This window comes from Melospiza georgiana, chromosome 23, assembly GCF_028018845.1.
Source record: "Melospiza georgiana isolate bMelGeo1 chromosome 23, bMelGeo1.pri, whole genome shotgun sequence".
NCBI classification, from domain to species: domain Eukaryota; kingdom Metazoa; phylum Chordata; class Aves; order Passeriformes; family Passerellidae; genus Melospiza; species Melospiza georgiana.
Genome location: NC_080452.1, coordinates 8,621,133 through 8,641,127, shown reverse-complemented (window position 1 = coordinate 8,641,127; position 19,995 = coordinate 8,621,133). Strand labels below are relative to the sequence as shown.

Here is a 19,995-nt window from a genome sequence, read left to right as displayed (position 1 = left end):
CCAGGATGCTGTAGAAGAGCTCGTGCACGAAGAGCCCCAGGACGCTGGTCACGATGTAGCCCACGTGGTAGAGGAATTCCACATCCATGATCATGGCCTTGTAGCCACGGATGAAGGTGCCTCGGTTGCCCACGAAGCTCACCACAAACACGATCTTGTTGGTCAGCTGGGGACAGCCAGAAACAGGAGGGTGTTGAGAGATTTTTGCAGGACAATGGACATTGCAACATATGCACAAAGCAGCCTTCATAGAGACTGAGTAAGTGTCAGAACTCAGTGCATCCCTCTGGGTGTCCAGAGTGGCCAGGGGGCTCGGAGACCCTGGCACACAGCCCAGAGCACCTGTGGGTTTGATTATGACCCCTGGAGCACGTTACCAGCTTTGTGTGAGGACCTCAAAGTCACAGAAGTTTAAATTGTATAATAATAAAATTATCACAGGGTGAAAAGGTCGATTTTAGGATTTTTGGAATGGGGGTTTTGGGGACAAGATGGAGGGACTTGGGTGTGTCCAGCCCTTCTTCTTCTTCTTCTTGTTCTGTATTTTCTGCTGTGATGTTGGCACTTTGGGCTTGGTTTAGAATAGAAGCTCACTGTCTGACATAGGTGACAGGTATTGGAAAGTAATGGTAAATATGTTATACATAGTTTGTAGTATAAAAAGGCAACACCACCTCGGGGGCGGTCAGAGTGCCTGTGGCTGCCCTGCTGAGCAGACCTCAGCGGGGCAGAAAGAAAATTTTATAGATAAGAATTAACAAACAACTTCAAGACCAAAAAGTGAAGAGCTCTGACTCGTTCTTTGGATGCACGGGCCAAAACAGAGACATCTTGCACATCTTGGGGCTGCAATTAACAACTAAACTCCGAGAAGTAAGGTCACCATGTCCTTGAAGGACACAAAACGAGAAGAACACGCTCAGAAGCAGACAGTGACAGTTCAGGATGCAAAGACAGACAAGAAAACCCCAGTGGGACGCATGAAGAAGGAAGACTAACTAAAATTAACCGAAATATTAAAATGCGTGCGTAAAAAGGATTTAACCAATCATGTATTAGCTTGAGGCATGAAAAATAGAGAATAGTATAAAAATGGCTTTTTGTAATAAACTGGCTTCACTTGATCATATTGATCATGGCGTGATGTGCCTTTATTGATCCTCCGCATAGGAGGGAGTGGGGCTGGCTGTGTTCTGGGGTTGCAGGACAGGTTCCTGATGCCCCAGCAGGTGCAGAACTCACATTGAGAGCGCCCAGGATGTTGAGGGTGAGCCCGATGCCCAGGTAGTAGATGGAGCGCAGGATCAGGGCCACCAGCAGCGGCCTCACCCCGTAGCGCTTGGTGAACAGGGCCATGATGGAGAAGCAGATCAGGATCCAGAAGAGCAGGGAGATCAGCGGGGAATCCAGCACTCCTGGCAAGAGGAACACACGGATGCTAAAGGCAGGGGCACTGCTGCTGCCAGGCTGTCCAGCCACAATAATGAGCTCTTTATCAGAAATGATGATGCTGCACTGCAGGGTTTGTGCTGGTTCAGATGGGTTTTGCTGATACATTTTTTAACATCTTTTATCCAAGAGCTCAGAACCGCTGTAGGTGATGGAGGCTTTGCCTGACAACCCGAATGCATCCCATCACTGCTCCCCACATTGTACAAACAGGGGAAGGGCAGCCCTGGAGAAGAGAGGTTTCCCTGAGAAGGAAGGAAGGAAGGAAGGAAGGAAGGAAGGAAGGAAGGAAGGAAGGAAGGAAGGAAGGAAGGAAGGAAGGAAGGAAGGAAGGAAGGAAGGAAGGAAGGAAGGAAGGAAGGAAGGAAGGAAGGAAGGAAGGAAGGAAGGAAGGAAGGAAGGAACGAAGGAAGGAACGAAGGAACGAAGGAAGGAACGAAGGAACGAAGGAAGGAACGAAGGAATGAAGGAACGAAGGAACGAAGGAAGGAAGGAACGAAGGAACGAAGGAACGAAGGAACGAAGGAACGAAGGAACGAAGGAACGAAGGAACGAAGGAAGGAACGAAGGGATGGGAGGGCTGGAAACTGAAATCCTGATTAATCCTTTATCCAGCAGAAAGGATTGGGGTTGTAGGAGCCCAAGGATCTGCCTTTATCCAGCTCGAGGACCTGCTCCTTCCACCCCGAGGAGCAGCAGGTGCTGGGCACTTACCCATGGAAGTGGCTTCCACGTAGGGGTAGAAGAAAGCAATGATGATGTTGATGAAGACGGCCAGGTTGAAGGAAATGCTTCCCCAGAGCGTCATTCTGCGGGAGAACCAGTACATCAGCGGCATGCCTGGGGGGAGAGGAGGCAACACACAAACCTCAGCCAGCCTCGTGCCAACCGGGTCCTCCTGGAGCCCCTGTGCCCTCCCAGACCCTCTGTGCCATCCCAGACCCCTGTGGGCTCTGCAGCTGCTGCCCCCAGACCAACCCAGCCTCCCACCTTCTTCAAACCATTCATGAAGTGTTTTGAAAACATTCCTGCTTGTCAAGTGGCTCTGCTTATATCCCTTGGTCTCCCAGCCCTCTGGAAACCTGCTCTGAGACCCTGGAATCAGCTTGGCTCTGTCCTCCCTCACAGCTCCTGCACTACTCCTCAGCTGCACCCCAGTATCCGTAGTGTGACCCTCTACTCAGTTCCTGGGATTTCCAGCCAGGATTTCCACCCTGGAAGCCCCTGAGCAGGTCTGCAGGGGGCAGAGAAACAGGTTTTATTTCCCATGTGCAGCTGCAAGACCCAGGCTTAGGAGAAGGCAACTGAAAGGGCTTTCCAGGGCAAACACCTCAGCTGGAATCCCAGGGAACGTGAGCAAGGTGCCCCTCGGGCTGTGGAGAAACCTGAGAGCACAGAGGAGCCCATTGCTGGATTTCAACCCTCACTCCCTGCACTCTGCCTCGTTTTTGGTGCCCTGCAGAGCCCAGGCAGCCCAGCCGTGCCATTCCAGCCCTTTCCCTGCAGGAATGTCCCCGGATTCCCAGCGGGGCAGCCCAGGGGAGGGAGGCTCTGCCTTGCTCTTACTGCGCAGCTTCTTCTGCCACTCCATCTCGTTGTGCAGGAAGGAGGACTGGTCAAAGAAGTCGCTGACTTTGCTGCCCTGCTCGTCCTGCTCCGTGGTGGTGAAGAGCCTGTACTTGGTCTCCTTGGTGAGGAACTCACAGATCCCAGGCACGGGGAAGATGATCTGCTCCATGCTCCGGTCCAGCCGCACGATCTGCAGGATGCACAGCCCTCAGATTCTGCCCTGCTGGGGTTTTTTCCTCCTTCCCACACCCAGCTGTGCCTTCCCCCTCCTCCCTCCTGCTCCACAGGGTCCAAATATTGTCAGCCCCTCATTTAAAAGCTTCCAAAGTGCCCTGAGCAGAGGCAGCCCTGGCTGGGGTAAGTGGGAGGGTGGGAATGGGGGATCCATGGCAAGGATGAGGCTGCTGGATCAGCTGCATCCCACTGCTGCTGGGAGAGAAGGGAAAGGTCCAGGGGGCTGCTCATCCCTCAGCTCCTGGAGATAATGCTCCTGCATGGGGGTGGGAAGAGGGGGCAGCTCCTGGTGCAAAATAATCAGACATGAGGCGTCTGGAGCCAGGTGGGATTCATGGAGAACCAACAGGCAGGAGGTCTTGCCTCGATTTGGGACGTGTGCTTCTCGTAATAAGCCAGTGGATCCTCCTCTTCCTCCTGCACTGGGGCCGTGGATTTCAGCATCTGCGACAGCTGCTTGTTGTTAAGGCTGAGCTGGATGGGGAGAGAGGAAGGGAGAGGATGAGGATCCAGCCAGAAGCTGGATCCGACTGTTCCCACAACGTGCCTCAACATCTCCCACAGCTGATGAGGATTTCAGGGAAAGGCAAATGAATTAAAGCTTCCAGTGAGGGGTGCGAGTGCTCCCCGCGGTGACAGACAATCGATTCCCTGCAATAATTACATCCAAGTGCTGCTAATCCACAAATTACAAACCAGTGCTCACAAAACCCCCGGGGAAATCACATTCCTGCTGAATCTTGTCGGGACCTGAGGTACCTGGGCAAGGAACAGCAGCGAAGGACTCAGCCCTTCCTTTCTGAAGGAAAATGGGGAAGTGGGGAAGGGCAGGACCCCCCCAGGGCCACCAGCCTGCGTCACCCCACAGCAGGGCACACACACCTCTGGGCTCCTACCTCTGGCTAAAAGTGCATTTAAGTGTTTCTCCCTCTTTAATCCCCTGGGGAACACCAAAATCCATCAAATCCTGAACAACAAACCCAGGTGGGCTCTGAAAAGGCTTTTTACAGCCTCGGATGAGGGCGGATTGTGGGGGCTGTGCCTCTCCGTACCATGGATGAGATTCCCTCCTCCTCCTCCTCCTGGATTCGCTTCACCGGCTTCAGGAGCTGCTGCAGAGACTTGTTGTGTCGGGAGAGCTGGGAGGGGACAGGGGTGGTGACAGTGAGCACAGCATGGCAGAGGGACACGGGGCACAGGATGGCCAGCAAGCCATGGCTGCTCCCCACAGCCAAAGGCACATTTGGCTCCCCAGGGAGGCCAATCTGCCTGCAGGAAATGTGCAGAATTATGGAGGGAAATGTGCAGAATTATGGAGGGAAATGTGCATAATTATGGAGGGAAAATGTGCATAATTATGGAGGGAAGATGTGCAGAATTACGGAGGGAAAAGAGCAACCTGTGAGCACAGCCTGGCAGGATGCTTTTACAGCTCCCTACCTGCAGCGCCAGGATGTAAATGTTGTGTCCAACTTCCCGGGGGGAAACCTCGGCGTTCTCACACTCCTCCTCCTGCAGGTAGGCCTTCTTAATCACATCCACCTGCAGGGCAGCACAGGGGCACTGAGCTCCTCCCCACTCCCTGCAGCCAGGATTTGGGCAGGAGGAGCAGCAGTGGGGGCAGAAACTGCAGCAGGACCCAGGGCAGAGGATGTGGGTTGTGGAGAAGGGAGGCAGAAACTGCAACATGACCAGGACATGGGCTGGGGGCTCAGACAGACATTCCCAGTTCCCTCACCAGTTCCTGGGGCCGGAGGCTGATGAGGATCCGCTCGGCGTTCTCGCTGTCGTGCCTGCTCTCCATGAGGGCCAGCAGGAGCTTGGAGGCATTGTCCTGGTGAGGAGAAGCCCTTGGTGAGGGGAGCTGTGCCCTGCCACTGCCCAGGGCTTTGGGGTGGGCAGAATTATCCAACTCCCTTGCACCAGGGGCATCTGAGCGTGGTGGAGATGCCCCAGCCCTGCCCAAGGGTCTGACACAGGCAGGGTCCCCTCTGCAGTGACAACCTCAGCCCACAGCACCCCGTGTGACCCTGCCAGCGAGTCCTGGCAGTGACACACGCAGTGACACATGCAGTGACACACGGACACGACCCCAGCACCCCAGCCAGGCCTCTGTGCACCTTCAGCTGCAGGACCAGGTCCATCCTGTACTTGCAGAGGGGGCTGATGTCGTTTAGGATCAGGGCAGTGATGATGTCGATCCCGTTGGACTCGTGGGTCACGATGCAGCTCTGGGGGAATCAGGCAATGAGCTATCCCACAGATCCTGCCAGTCCTCCCAGCTCCACCCTCCAGCACAGCCCTGGTCTGAATCATTGCCCTGCCTGCAGCCCTGGGCCCCCAAACCTCCCCTCTCCCTGCAATTCACACCACTCAATTATTTCCCCCCATTATTTACCCCCAAATTTGCAGCTTTTTGCAGGAACCCTGTGATCTCTGCTGCCCGCATTCCGAACCCAAAACCTGTCCCTGCTTCCCCCACATCCCCGCAGGTGTGTGTGAGGTTTGGGGAAGCCCCCCAGACCTGGTTCTCATGGCAGGGCCCCTGGCAGTACTCGGTCAGGGTCTCCAGGGTCTGGGTGATGAGAGCCACGTTGTACTCGTTGATGTAGAGCCCCAGCAGCCCCAGCCCGCCCGTGGTGCTGCCACACATGATGTCCAGGAACTGCAGCGTCTCACACACCAGGTTGTAGTTGGTTTTGTTGTTCTGGCACCGCAGGAAGTTCTGTGGAGCAGAGCCCAGCAATGGGGTCCCCATCCCTCTCTCCCCACACCCCTCCAGCTGCACTTTGAGGGACATTTGGGCTGGGACTGCCCCTGTAGCCTACAGACCTCAGCCCCACAGCCACTCGTGCCAGGAACTCCTCCCACAGCCCCCAGCTGGATGGAGCACTGCACATGGGGAAACTGAGGCACAGAGCTGCTGGGTGCCACAGCATTTTGGGGCCAAACTGGGGCAGATCCCAACTGTCGCCCTGATTTTTTAAGATTTTCTAAGCCTTCTGATATTTACATCCTTGTAACAAACTTTCTCACGCACTTTCTGTAAATAACTTATCGTTTTGCATCCTTTTATAGAGGAGGAAAAATTTGATGGGACTGTTGGTTTGTCCGGTGTCATTGGGGAGGTGGCACTTTCACCCTCCAATCCACTGCCACTTTTAGGAATCTATAAATGTTAGAATCAGAAAATAAACTTCCCCTTTTTACCTTGAGAACAGCAGCGTGTCCACGTGGTGCTATTTCATGTCTTATGGTGACACTCAACTTTCCCCAAGCCCAGAGCCCAGCACCAACCTGCAGGTCCCGGTTGTGGTTCTCGCAGAGCAGCTGCAGGAAGCGCAGGATGGGCTCCATGATCAGCACTGTCACCCCCATCTCGTTGTTCTGGCCCTGCTCCCCGGGCTCGTGGCCCTTGCGGAACCCCACGGCCATCGGGTACCTCGTAGGGGTGCCAGGCAGCAGGAAGGGGTCTCCTCGTCCTGCAGGGAATATGGCACACACATGGTCTGTGGAAAATCCTTTCCTTAGGATCTTTTCTCCTGAGAAGCTGGGAGGCCTCAGGAACAAAATGTAAACACTGGTTATCTGCTGCTGTGGAATGCAACAGGTGCATCTGGGATTGGTCTCATGTGGTTGTTTGCAATTAATGGCCAATCACAGTCAGCTGTCTCAGACTGTCTTGGTCAGTCACAAGATTTCGTTATCATTCTTTTTCTATTCTTAGCCAGCCTTCTGATGAAAGCCTTTCTTCTATTCTTTTAGTGTGAATATAATATATTATATTAATATATTATTATATTAATATATTACATTATTACATTATTATATTATTACATTATTATATTATTATATTATTATATTATTATATTATTATATTATTATATTATTATATTATTATATTATGAAAGCCTTTCTTCTATTCTTTTAGTGTGAATATAATATATTATATTAATATATTATTATATTAATATATTATTATATTAATATATTACATTATTACATTATTATATTATTATATTATTATATTATTATATTATTATATTATTATATTATTATATTATTATATTATATTTACATATATATATTTAGTTTTAATAAATTATATATCATAAAATAATAAATCAAACCTTCTAGAACTGAGAGTCAACATTCTCGTCTCTTCCCCCTGCGAACACCACCATAGGAATTGTCCCCTCCTCAGCTCAGCCTGCCACCAAGCCAGTGCTGGGTGGACTTTCTTCTATTCTTTTAGCATAGTTTTAATGTAATGCATATCATAAAATAATAAATCAAACCTTCTAAAATTTAGAGTCAACATTCTCATCTCTTCCCTCATGCTGAGACTACTGTGAGCACCACCATAGGAATTGTCCCCTCCTCAGGAATTGTCCCCAGGCCAGTGCTGGCCCTCCTGAGGGGACAAGGGGACACTGCCCATACCTTTGGTGCCAGGGTCTGGCTCGTCCTTGTCCTCTCGGGGTTTGTTCCCGATGTCACTCATGTTCACCGACACCGTGGACTTGGTCTCCTGCTGCGCCTTCTTCATCCGGTCGTGCAGAACCTTGAAGAACTTCTCGGACTTCTTGTCGCTCGTCATGAGGTTGTAAAAGGATTTCTGATGGAAGGACACTGGGTTCAGGTCCCCACCACGGGGTTCAAAGTGTCTCTGCCTGTCCCCCTGGGCAGCGGCCTCAGCACTGCAGGCATTGCCCAGGATAATCTGGATTTTTGCTGGAGCCCCACTGCGTTTTTCACCATTTTGCAGCTTCCCTGTGACAAAGGGTTTGGGATAACCCTGGAGGTCCCCCACCAGCGCCGCAGCCCTGAGCCATTTTAGGAATTCCCGGCAGAGGGCATCAGCAGAACTCCAGAAACAACCTGGAACCACCTGCTCCTCCCACAGCCTGTCAATCCAGCCATGGAGCTGGGAACCCAAATGATCAGATTTCAGCACAAACAAGAGGTTTGTTTGCTCTGCCTGGGGCTGAGCACTGGACCCTCACCCTGCCCACATCAACCCCTGGCTGCCCAATCCCCCTCAGCACCTGGATCTCGGTGTTGCCTCCATCCAGCAGGCGGATGGCCAGCAGGATGCTCTCCTGGAAGATCTTCTCGTTCTTGGTGTTCATGATGAGGTCAGCCACCAGCTTGGTGGCCCCTTCGCGGTCCAGCCGGCACTGGACGGCGGCGATGGCCGACCAGTCCTGATCCTGGCCTGTGTCAGAGCATAGCAGGGATGTGATGCTGTGGCAGCAAGAGCCAGCACAGCCCCACCACTGCCAGGACATCTCAGTGCCACCCCTTCACTTCCCCAAATCCTCTGCTCCTCTGTGGAGCTGGCAACCAGCCCAGGCCTGGTCCCATCGCTGTTTGGGAGCTGGGAATTTGAGGGGAAGGGGCAGGAGAGGGGCACTCACCTCCCCCTGCAGCATCCCCCATCTCCCCCTTGGAGCTGGACCTCTTGTTCTGCAGGTAATTGTTCATGAGCATTTTCCGCAGCAGGTTGCCCTGCCAAGGCAAACAAACGTCACCAATGTCCCCATGCCAAGGCTGGGGCCAGGGCAGAACCAGCTGAGCACCCCTGGGCGGGCTCTGCCAGCCTGGGAGTGGGGCTGGATGGACACACATCATGCTGCTCACCCTCTCTCCATACTTGTTCCTCTTCACCAGCATCTGCTGCAGCGTCCTCAGCACCTTGATGCAGAGCTTCTCCTCCGTCTCCATGAGGTCCTTGGTGTGCTGCACCAGCCTGGCACAGCAAAGCCATTGTCACTCAGCTGGGAGGGACCTGGGCATCCCAGGGGGAACCACCCCCATCACCCCTCCAGCTGCAGGCACACAGGGATGCCCAGGATGAGGGTCCCAGACCCTTCCCAGCACCTCCAGCACCCATGGTGAGAGTCCCAAACCCTTTGCAGCACCCCCAGCACCCACGGTGAGGGTCCCAAACCCTTCCCAGGACCCCCGGGACCCCCATGCCAGGCTCACTTGGACAGGAACCCCCCGCTCTCGCAGCGCTGGAACGCCTCTGTCCCCTCCATGAAGAGCAGCTCCGGCCGGTGCAGGACATCCACCAGCACGGACAGCTCAGCCTCCACCAGCGGCTTCAGGCGATCCTCCAGGGCGTTGATGATGTCCTGCAAGGCACAGCAGCCCCTTCAGAGCCAGGGGCCACACGGGAGAGGGACCCTGCAATGCCAGCACCCACCTGAGCCCCGCCACGCCCTGCCCTGCCCTGTACCTGCAGCTTCTCGATGATGTTCTTGTAGTCCCACTGGTTGGGGGTGGTGGACACGCGGGGGAAGGAGCGTGTGGCTGCCTTGTAGCTCGAGGTGTTCCTCTGCACCGTGCTGGTGGAGCTGCTGTTGAGCAGGGAGCTCACGTGGGCGTCCAGGTCCATGGGCAGAGCGATGGAGCGGCTCTTGGCTGAGGGACACAGGGGTGGGGTTGGCACAGCCGTCACCCAGCTGGGTCCCACCACCCTGTCTGGGCATCCCTTCACCAGTGTTCACCTCATTTGCAGCAGAAATTTGGGGTAAATACATCACTAAACTCCTCCAGGCCAGCATGGAGGAATGTTCCCACGTGTCCCAGCATCCACGGCACCTCGCAGGGTGGAAACTGGCCCCAGCCCCAGTTTTTGGTTGGGAAAGCCCAGCGTGGGGAGGCTGCAAGCACCCTGCCTGGAATTCCAAAGGGAAATCCCCACCCAGAGCCCAGCCACCAGCAATCCTTTCCACGGTGACTCAGTGCTAAGAGCCCTCAGGCTGAGTCAGGCAGCTGCACACGGAGGGCAAAGTCCTGGCCAGGGAAAACCACTGTCAATGCTGGCTTTGTGTCCGGGCAGGGACACACCAGGGAGCTCCCGGCCAAGCCCAGGCTCTGGTTATCCTCACGTTATCCTGGGAGTGCTGAGATGAAGCTCAAACAAAAGCCCATCCCTGAGCTGAATGTGCCCATCCCCAGCTGGCAGCCCCTCACCGTGGTGTCCTGCCACCCCCACAGGAGGGACAGGGTGTCCTACTCGCTGCTGGCCCAGGGTGGCCCTGTCCCCTGTGCCCTGGGCACGGCAGTGGCTCCTTACCAACCATGGCCAGCGTGCGGATGCAGGACTCCACCGAGCTCTTGTGCTGCTGCTGCAGCCAGGGACACTCCAGCAGCCTCATGGTGGACTGCAGGAGCTGCACCACGATGGTCTGGTGGGTCTGGAGGGGACAGCAGTGTCAGCACACGCAGCCAAACCGTGTTTTGGGGGCTTGGCTGAGTGCTGTCCTCCCCTGCCACCCTGCCCACCCGTGTCACCTGCAGTGAGGTGCTGTTCTCTGAGAAGGGCGAGCTGAAGAACGCGTTGATGGTGTCCAGCACCACCGTCAGCACGTACTTCTCCAGCGTGGCATCAGGCAGGCGCTTCTCCCTCTTCTTGCACATCTGTCAGGACAGGGAGGACGCTGATGGCACCAGGGCCGGCTCCTGTCTGCCCAGAGGCTGCTGGGGCCTCACTGAGCTGAGGGACCTGGCTGGTGACACAGCTCCTGTGCCCTGACCACTCCCCAGCCCCAAGTGTGGCAGCTGTATGAGGTCCCACAAGCATCCATGCCCTGCAGGCGGCTTGAAGGGAGCCTTGGTGACACCAACCCGAGATGTCCCCATCCAAGCCACCACTGCTGTGTCTCTCCCACCCAATCCTCCCCACGCACCTGGGCCATGTCCAGGGTGAAGTTCTCAAAGAGGGTCCAGATGTGGTTGCTGGTGTAGATCTCCTTCATCTCCACCTCCGTGTCCACGTAGCAGTGGTTGACAAAGTTCACATAGGCCATCTTCACCTGTCAGGGAGGGGGAAAGGAGCAGGGACACCATCAGGGGACAATCAGTGCAGAGCCCAGTGTCCTCCTGGCTGCCACCCCGTACCTCTGTGATGCAGTCCTCGTGCGTCACCACCCGCACCACGTCCTCCAGGGGCAGCAGGGACGTGCACTTGATCTCGGTGTAGACGTTCTTGCCCTCGGCGCAGGCAGCCAGCAGGTCCACCAGGGAGATGTGGTACATCAGGGGGCTGTTCTCCTCCACTCCATCCCTGGCTGCTGTCATCATCTCCAGCAGGGTGGCCAGCGAAGCTTTGTCGTTGTAGAAAACCACCACGTCGTCCCCAGCGTTGGTGAGCTGCAGGGAAGGGTCAGTGCTCAGAGCTCGGTGGTCACTGCTCTGAAAAAGGAAGGTCAGAAGCCTCCAAGGCCAATGGTGTCCCCTGTGCAGTGGGGGATGACTGGGAAAGGGGACAGGGATTTGTGTTTACAGATAAAATCAGGCATTTGCAGCGCAATCATTGTGGAGGGTCAGAAGCCTCCAAGGCCAATGGTGTCCCCTCTGCACTGGGGGATGAGCAGTAGTGGCCAGAAAGGGGACAGGGATTTGTGTTTACAGGGAAAACCAGGCATTTGCAGTGCAATCAAACATTGTGGGACTCCCAAACCGACTCTTGGACCTTGCATTGAGCCCCTGGAGATGGTTGATGGCCACTCAAGATGTCCACCAGCACGGGACTGGCTGGTTCCAGGGAGGATCCAGCACGGCTGGAAGGCTCTTCTCAAGGAAGCAGCCAACAGTGCAGGTTCCAAGAGCTTTATCCTGCTTCCCCCCGACTCCTGCCCCGCAGGAGAGGTCCTCACCTCAGTCATGATCATGTCCTGGCACTTCTTGACGTACTTGCCCTCGGCCTTGATGATGGTGTGCAGGAAGTCGAGGTACTGCACGTGGCGGCCGTGGGTGGCCACGCAGTGGATGAAGTGCTGTGGCACTGTCTCGTTGATCTCCGAGCACAGCTGGTAGTTGTTCAGGAAGATGTGCTGCATCGTCTCTGCCTCCAGCAGCTGGGGACCAAGGGCAGAGTGAGCTCAGGGAGATGCAGGAACTCTCCCCAACTCCTGCCCTGCCTGGTGTCTCCTCCTGGGTTTCCCATCCTGTGCTCTCAGCCCCAGGAGTGGTGCTGAATTCCCTCCCTGTGCTGCTGCCCCTTCGTGTCCTCTCCTTACCCCCGGGGTCAGGAACAGGTTGAGGTGTTTGTGCAGCAGGGCCTGGTTCTCCTGGTTGCCAGCACAAAACTTCTGCAGGAACTGGTGGGTGAACTTGAGGATCTCCATCATCTTGGCATCCCCCTGAGGAGGGGACAGAGGAGAAACACGCGGAGCTGAGAGGGATGGGAGCGGCAGGAGGCCACTCAGGGAGGTCCCCGTGTGCCCCCTTTGCCCTGGGCACTCAGGACCAGTTGGTTTCTGTCCACCCACCTTCTCATAGGGGATCTGCAGCAGGTCCAGCATCACCTTGTGGGCGTCCATGTTCTTCAGCAGGCGCTGCTGCTTCTTGCGCACCTGCTCCCCCACCCCGCACATCTTGTTGAGTCTCTCCAGGATCTGGGGACAGAGGGACCACAGCAGGCAGGGGCTGAGCCTGGAGCCCCTCAGGATGGCCACCAGCACTGGGGCTGGTCTGCATTCCACGTGTTCCCTCTGTAATTCTGAGTGTTCCCTGCTTTGCTCACAAATTTCAGCCCCTCCTCGGTACCATGCACAGCCCTCATAGCTGTCACCCACCCAGTCCCCTCCAGTCCCCCCACTGCAAGGATGTGACAGCTTTTCCCTGTGCTGAGCTGGCAGAAGCAAGCCAGGCTTGGATTTGTTTCTACTGAAGCACAGCAGAACTTGGAATTCCCTCCCAGGATTTTGCCCCCTTCCTTCCCACCAGTGCACCAAGGTTTGGTCTCACTCACCCCCTTCACGATCTGGTAGTTCTCACTGCTCTTCTCTCCTGGAGCAATGACCTCCTCGTCAGCACCGTGCTGCAGGGGACACGACAGCACTGGGGTCACACTGTGCCCCTCCAGCCACACCCCACAGGACCCTCAGGAGCCTCCCCATCGAGCCCATGCAGAGGCATCAGGTGTTGGATTAAGGTGAGCCCTGCCCTGCCACCCACTCCTTCCCCACCCTGGATCCCATGGTCTTGCTCAGGGCTCTCACCTCCTTCTTCTCCTTCTTGTTCCCCTCCCCTGTGCTGTCCCCTTTGGTGCTGCCCTTCTTGTCCACCCAGAGCTCTGATTTCTCCACCATCGTGCGGAGTTTGTCCAGCTCTGACTTGATCACCTTGTAGTTCTCCACATCCTGGGCTGAGATCAGGAGCTGCACCTGCAGTGACATTCCCAGGGCTTTCCAGCTTGGGGTACAAATCCCACTCCCAGATCCCCCTCCCAAGGAAAGGGCCAGGATCCACGCCACGTCCCTCACCCACAGCCTGGTGTGGGATGCTCCGGGCCCCCTCAGTGTCACCTGTTTGAAGGTGTGCAGGACCTCCTGCCTCTGGCTGAAGTGCTTGAAGAGGAGCTGCAGGGAGCCGGAGATGAGTGGAGGGTAGTCGTGCATGGTCAGGTGGATCAGCACCCTCAGGAACATCCTCCCTCCCTCGTCATCCACCTCCAACATGCTGCTGGACTTTCTGGAGCGGGATGGAAGCACTGGGCATCAACAGGGATCTCAGAGGATGATGGGGACAGCTTTAGAGCTGATGGGGACAGCTTTGGAGCCTTTAGAGCCTCATCCTGCTCATCACCTGCAGCTCCCAGCCTGGCTGGGGTGGACAGAAGGGCCCTGTGGGCAGGGGAGCTATGGGGACAGGCACTCACCCCACACCAAACATGGCCTCGGCGTGCTCCCCAATCCGGTCCAGGTTCATGGCTGCAGCTGCAGGGAGAGGAAGGGAGTGACAAGGGTGGACAATGCCAGCCCTGTGTCTTGGCAGGAACCCACAGGAACCAACCCAGCCCCCTGATTCTGTTCCCACCAAAACACAGACTCCATCCCTCCCTGCGCCCTGCCAGCAGCAGCTCCTGGAGGTGTCACCTCTGCTGGAGATGTCACCTCTGCCACCTGTGGATGTCCTCCCAGCCCCTGGGGCCTGCTGAGCTGGGGGTGTACCAGGAGCAAAGTGGGAGAGTTACTTGTGGAGTCAAAGGCTGGAGCTGTCCCATCGGCCGCGCTGTCCTGCATGGGGTAAACCTCCACAAACTCCTTCTTGAAGACAGAGAGCAGGTAGGAGATCCTGTAGTCCAGCCGCACATTCAGGATGAACTGGAAGCAGCAGGGAAGGAGAAACCAGAAGTGACTGAGTGCCCTCTTCACACCAACTGTGCCCCTCCTTGAGAAAATCACATTACACACCCCCGTCCCACAGGTCCCACCACTCCTGTGGCTCCAACCTGCAAGATCTCCAGGATCTTCAGCTTGGTCTCCATCACCACAATGTTCTCGTTCTCAATGCTCCTCCCTCTGTCCACTTGCTCCGGGGCAGAGCCAGCGCTGAGGCTGGGGGGGCTGAAGATGGACTGTTTCCTGCTCAGCACCATGGTGGACATCATCTGCCCCACGCCCTGGATCGACCTCCGCACGTTCTTCCCTGCAGAGGCAGCCACAGTGAGAGTGGGTGGAGAGAGAGGTGGCAGAGGACCAAGGAAGGACCCACTTGGACTGGAAAATGCTCTAGACTTCATCAGAGAATGAGCCGAAGGCACCAAATATTTCTTTTGGCATAGCCAAGGGCTCACCACCCCATGTCCTACAGCACACCCAGCCACATCAGCAAGCCAGCGTCCGGCTTTCTTGCCACCAAAACTGGAAAGCACTGGGCAGACCATGGAAAACCCTGGGCAGACCATGGAAAACGGGGACTCACCTGTCACCTCATCATTGTAGACAGCCTGCATCATCAGCTGAGGGTTCTGGACGCAGTCGATGATGCCCAGCAGGGTCCGTGTCAGGCGCAGCAGCTCGCTGAAGCTGTAGAAGCCGAAGTAGATGAGGTTGTGGGCAAGGCTGACGACCTGGGGAAGGACAAGGCAGCTCCAGACCTCGCCCTGCTCGGGGCTGAGCAGGAGAATCCATGGTGGGGGACAGGGACATTGCAGCCAGACCGTGGCACACCCTGCAAGGGGCCGCACCTCGAAGGTGAGCTTGTTCTTCTCCTCGTTGGCGAAGGGCACGGCCTCGCTCACCACGTTGTTGAGATAGTCCTCCACGAACTCCATGGTGCTGGCAAACTTGTTCTTCTTGTCATCACGCGAGGTGTTGAGGTTGGAGTCGTAGCTGCAAGGGGACACATGGGGGTGAGCTGGGGACAGCAAGTGTCCTCACACCCAGCTGGCAGGAGCACTCCTGAGCCACCGTGATCAGCAGTGATGCTGTGACAGATGGATCCCACTTCCCTCTGAGGGCTCAAACCCACTCCACAAACACTCCCCTGCCACCCCCTGTCCTGCCCTGTCCCTCAGAGCCATCCCAAGCCCTGGTGTGTCTCACTCTTTGATGGTGATGGCTGTGGGGATCTCCGTCCAGAGCCGTGCAAACTTGACGGGCATCACCAGCTCCTGGGGGTCTCTGTCCACGTGCACATGCAGCATGAGGTGGCAGAAGGAGGCGCGCAGGTCGAAGGGCAGCATCTCATCAGCCATGCACAGGAAGATCAGATCCACCCCCAGCTGCTGGGAGATCTCCTTGATGGCCAGGTACTGCCGGTCCAGGCACATGCGGGCAAAGAGCTTCAGCTGGTACCTGCCCAGGGGTGAGGGGGAGAGGGAGTGAGGCCCTGCAACCCTCACAGCCTCACCTGGACGGGAGGTGCCACAGGATCATATCACCTGTAGTAGCTGAGGACGTTCTCGTCGTGGGCATTGCCAGCCCGGGCCTCCTGTGCCAGCTGCCGGATGCTTTTCTCGTGGTGGTCGTTGTTCTTGTCGGTCCAGGTGAGCCAGACCTCCTCCTCTGAGTACTCAATGCTCAGGTACTCGTGGGTCTGGGACATCTCCTTCACTGGCCTCAGCCTGGGACAGGGAAGGGGAAATCTGGAGATGCTCCCGTGGATGGAGGGGCTGCACCTCAAGAGGTGATGGAGCTTCAGTGGGACCAGGCCCGTCCCTGTGGTGGCTTTCTTGTAGGGTGGGGAGAAGGTGTAAGGGTTTTATTTAACTTCTCATTGCCCTGCTCTGATTTAGTTAAGAATAAACTTAATTCACATCCCTGACTAGAGCCCGTTTCGCCTGTGAATGTATTTGATGAGCGATTTCTCCTGGTTCTTATCCCAACCAATGAACCCTTCAAGAAATTTTCTCTCCTCTCTCCAGCTGCAGAGTGAGAGGCTTTGGTGGACGCCTGACAAACACCCCTTCTGTGGAAAACCTCTCCCTCATCCACTCACTCAGTTTTGATGAGGATGTCGCTGTTCTTCGAGTCCAGCACGCACTTGCAGATCAGCTCCTGCGTGACGGGGATGGCGATGTGGTTGGACACGCAGAGATCCGAGAGATAATCCAAAAACCTGCCGGGGGAGAGGCAGCTCAGTACATCCCTCCGGGTGTCCAGAGTTGCCAAGGACCCTGCCAGGGGGCTCGGAGACCCTGGCACACAGCCCAGAACACCTGGGGATTTGATTATGACCCCTGAAGCAAACTGCCAGCTTTGTGTGAAGACCTGAAAGTCACACAGGTTTGAATAGTGTAATAACAAAATGATCACAAGGTGAAAATGTAGATTTTAGGATTTTTGGTATGGGGGTTATGGGGACAAGATGGAGGAACTTGGGCGTGTCCAGCCTTTCTTCTTCTTCTTCTCGTTCTCCATTTTCTGAAGTGATGTTGGCACTTTGGGATTGGTTTAGAGTAGAAGTGCACTGTCTAACATAGGTGATGGGTATCGGGAATTAAGTGTAAATATGTTATAGGTAGTTTGTAATATAAAAGGAGCACACACAGAGTGCCTGTGGCTGCCCTGCTGAGCAGACCTCGGCTGGACAGAAAGAAAACTTTATAGATAAGAATCAAGAAAAGTGAAGAGTCCAGACTCGTTCTTTGGACACGCAGGCCGAAGCAGAGACATCCTGCGCATCTCGGGGCAGCAATTATCAAACAGCAACCCAAGATCCCGTGGCTCCCCTTCCCCTCTCCCCTTCACAGGGCCCCCGCACGCACCGTGGCTCGCGGTTCTTGCGCACCAGGCTGACGAAGGTCTCCACCTCGGTTTTGGTGATGTGCTTCTCCAGCAGCTTGCGGTTGTTGTGCAGCAGCGCCGTGATGGTGTCCTCGGCCAGGATGTCGTAGCCGATCTGCGACTGCATCATTCCGAACTGCTTGGCAATGTGCTCCTGCAGCGGGCACGGAAGGGCTGTGAGTGATGTCCCCCTGTCCCCCCGAGGCCCCACGGGGATGGGGAGTCCCCCCCAGCACCTGGTTCTTGCGGTAATCCTCCTGCGAGTGCCGGAGCACGCGGTAGCACAGGCGGAACATGTATTGGTAGGGAGCGTTCTTCTGGTCCGACAGCTCTTCCAGCCTCACCAGGGGCCCTTCCCCGCCCTTGTCCTTGAATGGGGCCTTCAGGATCCCAAAGATCTGCCCAAAAGCACAGATCAGGGCTGTGTCCTGCTCCACACCAGCCCCTGTGCACAGCTGGACACCATGACATGAGCTGGAGGCCAGACCCTTTCCCATGCTGTTTTCCATCCCTCTGGCCCCCAGAGAGGTGCTGAGCAGGACAGGACATCTCCACAGGACACATCCCAGCCTTGCTGGGGTGCAGGGCCCCAGGGCCACCCACCTGCTTCAGGATGTTCTGCTCCCTCATCAGCTTCTGCCGCTCCCGGTTGGGCTTGGTCACCACGATGTCCAGCACGTTCTGGCCATTGTTGGGGACATCACTGACAAAAAACACCAGGTCCTCCAGCAGCTGGATCACAAACCTGCAAAGGGACATGGGGTGAGTGGGCTGGGGCTGCTCACCTGCCCAACTCAGGTCTCTGCAGTGATGCTGGTGGGTTTTGGGGACCAAAGAGCCTCAGAAACCTGCCAGGGGAGCTGCTGGCTGATCCTGCACTCCCTGATGGAGGAGTGGCTGGATCTGCAGCCTCTATGGTTCCTATACGCGCCAGGGTGAATGTCTGGGGGGCTTTGCTTGTGGTTTACACCAGGGATTCTGCATTTAACACCTCTTCCCCTGTGGTCACCCCTGTGGGCCAGGCTGGCAGGGCGGGAGCCGCTCGCTCTGAGCCACAGGGATCTGTGTTTGCTCAGGAAGCACCAGGAACCCACCCACCTAAAAATAATACAGTGACTAAGGCAGCTGCCCCTATCGTGGGGCCATCTCCCAGCCCCTCGGATATTTTTCTAGGATATTTTTCTGGGATATTTTTCTAGGATATTTTTCTAGGAGGGGCCAGAGCAGGGCTGTGCCGTTATCTGGTTTCCTCGCCAGGCTTCTGGGTTGGGGTTGTGGGCAGGGAAGCAAGGGCAGTGCTGGCACCAGCACCAGGCAGGGGCCTCATCCTGCTGGGGAGCCCTTGGAGAAGCCCAGCACGGCCCCATCTCCCTTTTACCTCCTGTCGTTCTGGCTGAGGAAACCCTCATTCATCTTCTCCACCACGTTGGCCAGCATTGAGCTGGCGTCGTTGGCAAAGTCCAGGTCCCTGATCTCGGACACGGGCACGGAGACGATGGCAAAGGCTTCTTTGTCCTCTTTGGTGGGGCACGTGCCCAGCTGGGAAGCAACAGAGAAGCAGCATCACACAGACAGGGCCATGCCAGGCGTGTCCCCACCATCTGCCACCACCCCTGCTGACAACAGTGACCCAGTTTGTCCCCATCAGAGGGGCTCTGGGTGACTGGGGTGGGCTCCAGGCTGGTGTCCACCCAACCCTTTGGATCACCCAGGGTGCTGGGAGGGAAGGAGCAGCCTAAGAGCTCTTGGGGAACAGGGAATAAGCGCAGGGAGGGAGGGAGGAGGCAGCAGGGCTGTACCATGAGGCGGATGGGCCTCTCCTCATCGATGTCGATGGGCACGTTGGTGCTCTGGATCCAGGTGTTGGTGCACAGGTGGCGCAGCCTCACGTAGGAGTTCCTGCCAACAGCACAGCGTCCTGCTGAGTGTCCTGCCAAGTGACCCCCACGGGGACACGACAGCACTGCCCTTCCCCAGCACTCAGCCTCCTCCCTGACCCCTCTGCTGTACCGTGGGACGAAGGAATCCGTCTTCTGCAGCGTGGTGGGGTCCAGCTCGAAGAGGGAGGCGATGTCGTTGCCGTGGGGCACGGCCACCAGCCTGTACTTGATCTTCTCCCCGGTGTTCCTGCGGCTGGCACGGCTGCTGCCCCCCTGCACGGTGGGGAGGGGGTCTCTGAGCCCGGCTCGGGGGTCCCCTGTGCCCAGGGCATCGGGGGGATGCAGCAGAAGCTTTGCTGGGGCTGAGCCTCGCATGAGTGGAGCACAAGCAGCGTGGATGCACCTGAGCTATGAGGCCCCCCTGATCCAAACATCACCAACAGCACAGAAAAACCCCCCTGAACATCCAGCTCTCTCATCCACCAAGCATCTCCCTGTGGCCTGGGGAGCCAACATGCACTGGGACCCCTCCGAGAGGTTTTGGCAGGGCCCTCTCATTGTAGGACACTGCTCTAAGTGCAGGCAGGGATGCTGGGCTGGCACAGAGGGACAAACTCGGCTGTAATCCCCTCAGGGGGCTCTGTTTTGGGGCATTTCCCTGCTTTCAGGCCCTGGCTGAGAGCTGGCGTGGTTGGGGCAGCGGCAGCAGCGGTTCTGCTCACCGTGGGCGCTGCTTTGGGCTCAGCCACGTCTCCTTTATAACTTGGGTTTTCCTGGAAAGTTAAAGAGGGAGATGAAAAGCGGCTGTCAGTCCTCCTGCTCGGTCCCTCCAAACC

General features: G+C 56.3%; 1 protein-coding gene across 1 annotated transcript in view; it reads right to left on the bottom strand.

Annotated features, from left to right (window-relative positions):
* ITPR3 (inositol 1,4,5-trisphosphate receptor type 3) overlaps positions 1 to 19,995 on the bottom strand; it is a 41,906-nt gene that overhangs the window by 4,929 nt on the left and 16,982 nt on the right. Inside the window, exons 10-51 of the mRNA XM_058039798.1 lie at positions 19,882 to 19,932; positions 19,290 to 19,432; positions 19,079 to 19,178; positions 18,658 to 18,818; positions 17,883 to 18,024; positions 17,516 to 17,677; positions 17,261 to 17,433; positions 16,492 to 16,611; positions 15,935 to 16,117; positions 15,597 to 15,848; positions 15,239 to 15,383; positions 14,974 to 15,121; positions 14,501 to 14,697; positions 14,243 to 14,372; positions 13,928 to 13,985; positions 13,575 to 13,740; positions 13,269 to 13,433; positions 13,019 to 13,087; positions 12,537 to 12,662; positions 12,285 to 12,407; positions 11,922 to 12,122; positions 11,164 to 11,415; positions 10,953 to 11,078; positions 10,558 to 10,683; positions 10,340 to 10,460; positions 9,497 to 9,681; positions 9,244 to 9,392; positions 8,896 to 9,004; positions 8,673 to 8,763; positions 8,301 to 8,470; positions 7,696 to 7,870; positions 6,550 to 6,734; positions 5,777 to 5,977; positions 5,373 to 5,483; positions 4,991 to 5,086; positions 4,693 to 4,794; positions 4,305 to 4,391; positions 3,616 to 3,726; positions 3,016 to 3,208; positions 2,164 to 2,289; positions 1,243 to 1,415; positions 2 to 166 (exon numbers count right to left, since the gene is read on the bottom strand). Of these exons, the coding sequence (XP_057895781.1) occupies positions 2 to 166; positions 1,243 to 1,415; positions 2,164 to 2,289; positions 3,016 to 3,208; positions 3,616 to 3,726; positions 4,305 to 4,391; positions 4,693 to 4,794; positions 4,991 to 5,086; positions 5,373 to 5,483; positions 5,777 to 5,977; positions 6,550 to 6,734; positions 7,696 to 7,870; positions 8,301 to 8,470; positions 8,673 to 8,763; positions 8,896 to 9,004; positions 9,244 to 9,392; positions 9,497 to 9,681; positions 10,340 to 10,460; positions 10,558 to 10,683; positions 10,953 to 11,078; positions 11,164 to 11,415; positions 11,922 to 12,122; positions 12,285 to 12,407; positions 12,537 to 12,662; positions 13,019 to 13,087; positions 13,269 to 13,433; positions 13,575 to 13,740; positions 13,928 to 13,985; positions 14,243 to 14,372; positions 14,501 to 14,697; positions 14,974 to 15,121; positions 15,239 to 15,383; positions 15,597 to 15,848; positions 15,935 to 16,117; positions 16,492 to 16,611; positions 17,261 to 17,433; positions 17,516 to 17,677; positions 17,883 to 18,024; positions 18,658 to 18,818; positions 19,079 to 19,178; positions 19,290 to 19,432; positions 19,882 to 19,932 (6,069 nt within the window). The remainder of the gene's footprint in view (position 1; positions 167 to 1,242; positions 1,416 to 2,163; positions 2,290 to 3,015; positions 3,209 to 3,615; positions 3,727 to 4,304; positions 4,392 to 4,692; positions 4,795 to 4,990; positions 5,087 to 5,372; positions 5,484 to 5,776; positions 5,978 to 6,549; positions 6,735 to 7,695; positions 7,871 to 8,300; positions 8,471 to 8,672; positions 8,764 to 8,895; positions 9,005 to 9,243; positions 9,393 to 9,496; positions 9,682 to 10,339; positions 10,461 to 10,557; positions 10,684 to 10,952; positions 11,079 to 11,163; positions 11,416 to 11,921; positions 12,123 to 12,284; positions 12,408 to 12,536; positions 12,663 to 13,018; positions 13,088 to 13,268; positions 13,434 to 13,574; positions 13,741 to 13,927; positions 13,986 to 14,242; positions 14,373 to 14,500; positions 14,698 to 14,973; positions 15,122 to 15,238; positions 15,384 to 15,596; positions 15,849 to 15,934; positions 16,118 to 16,491; positions 16,612 to 17,260; positions 17,434 to 17,515; positions 17,678 to 17,882; positions 18,025 to 18,657; positions 18,819 to 19,078; positions 19,179 to 19,289; positions 19,433 to 19,881; positions 19,933 to 19,995) is intronic.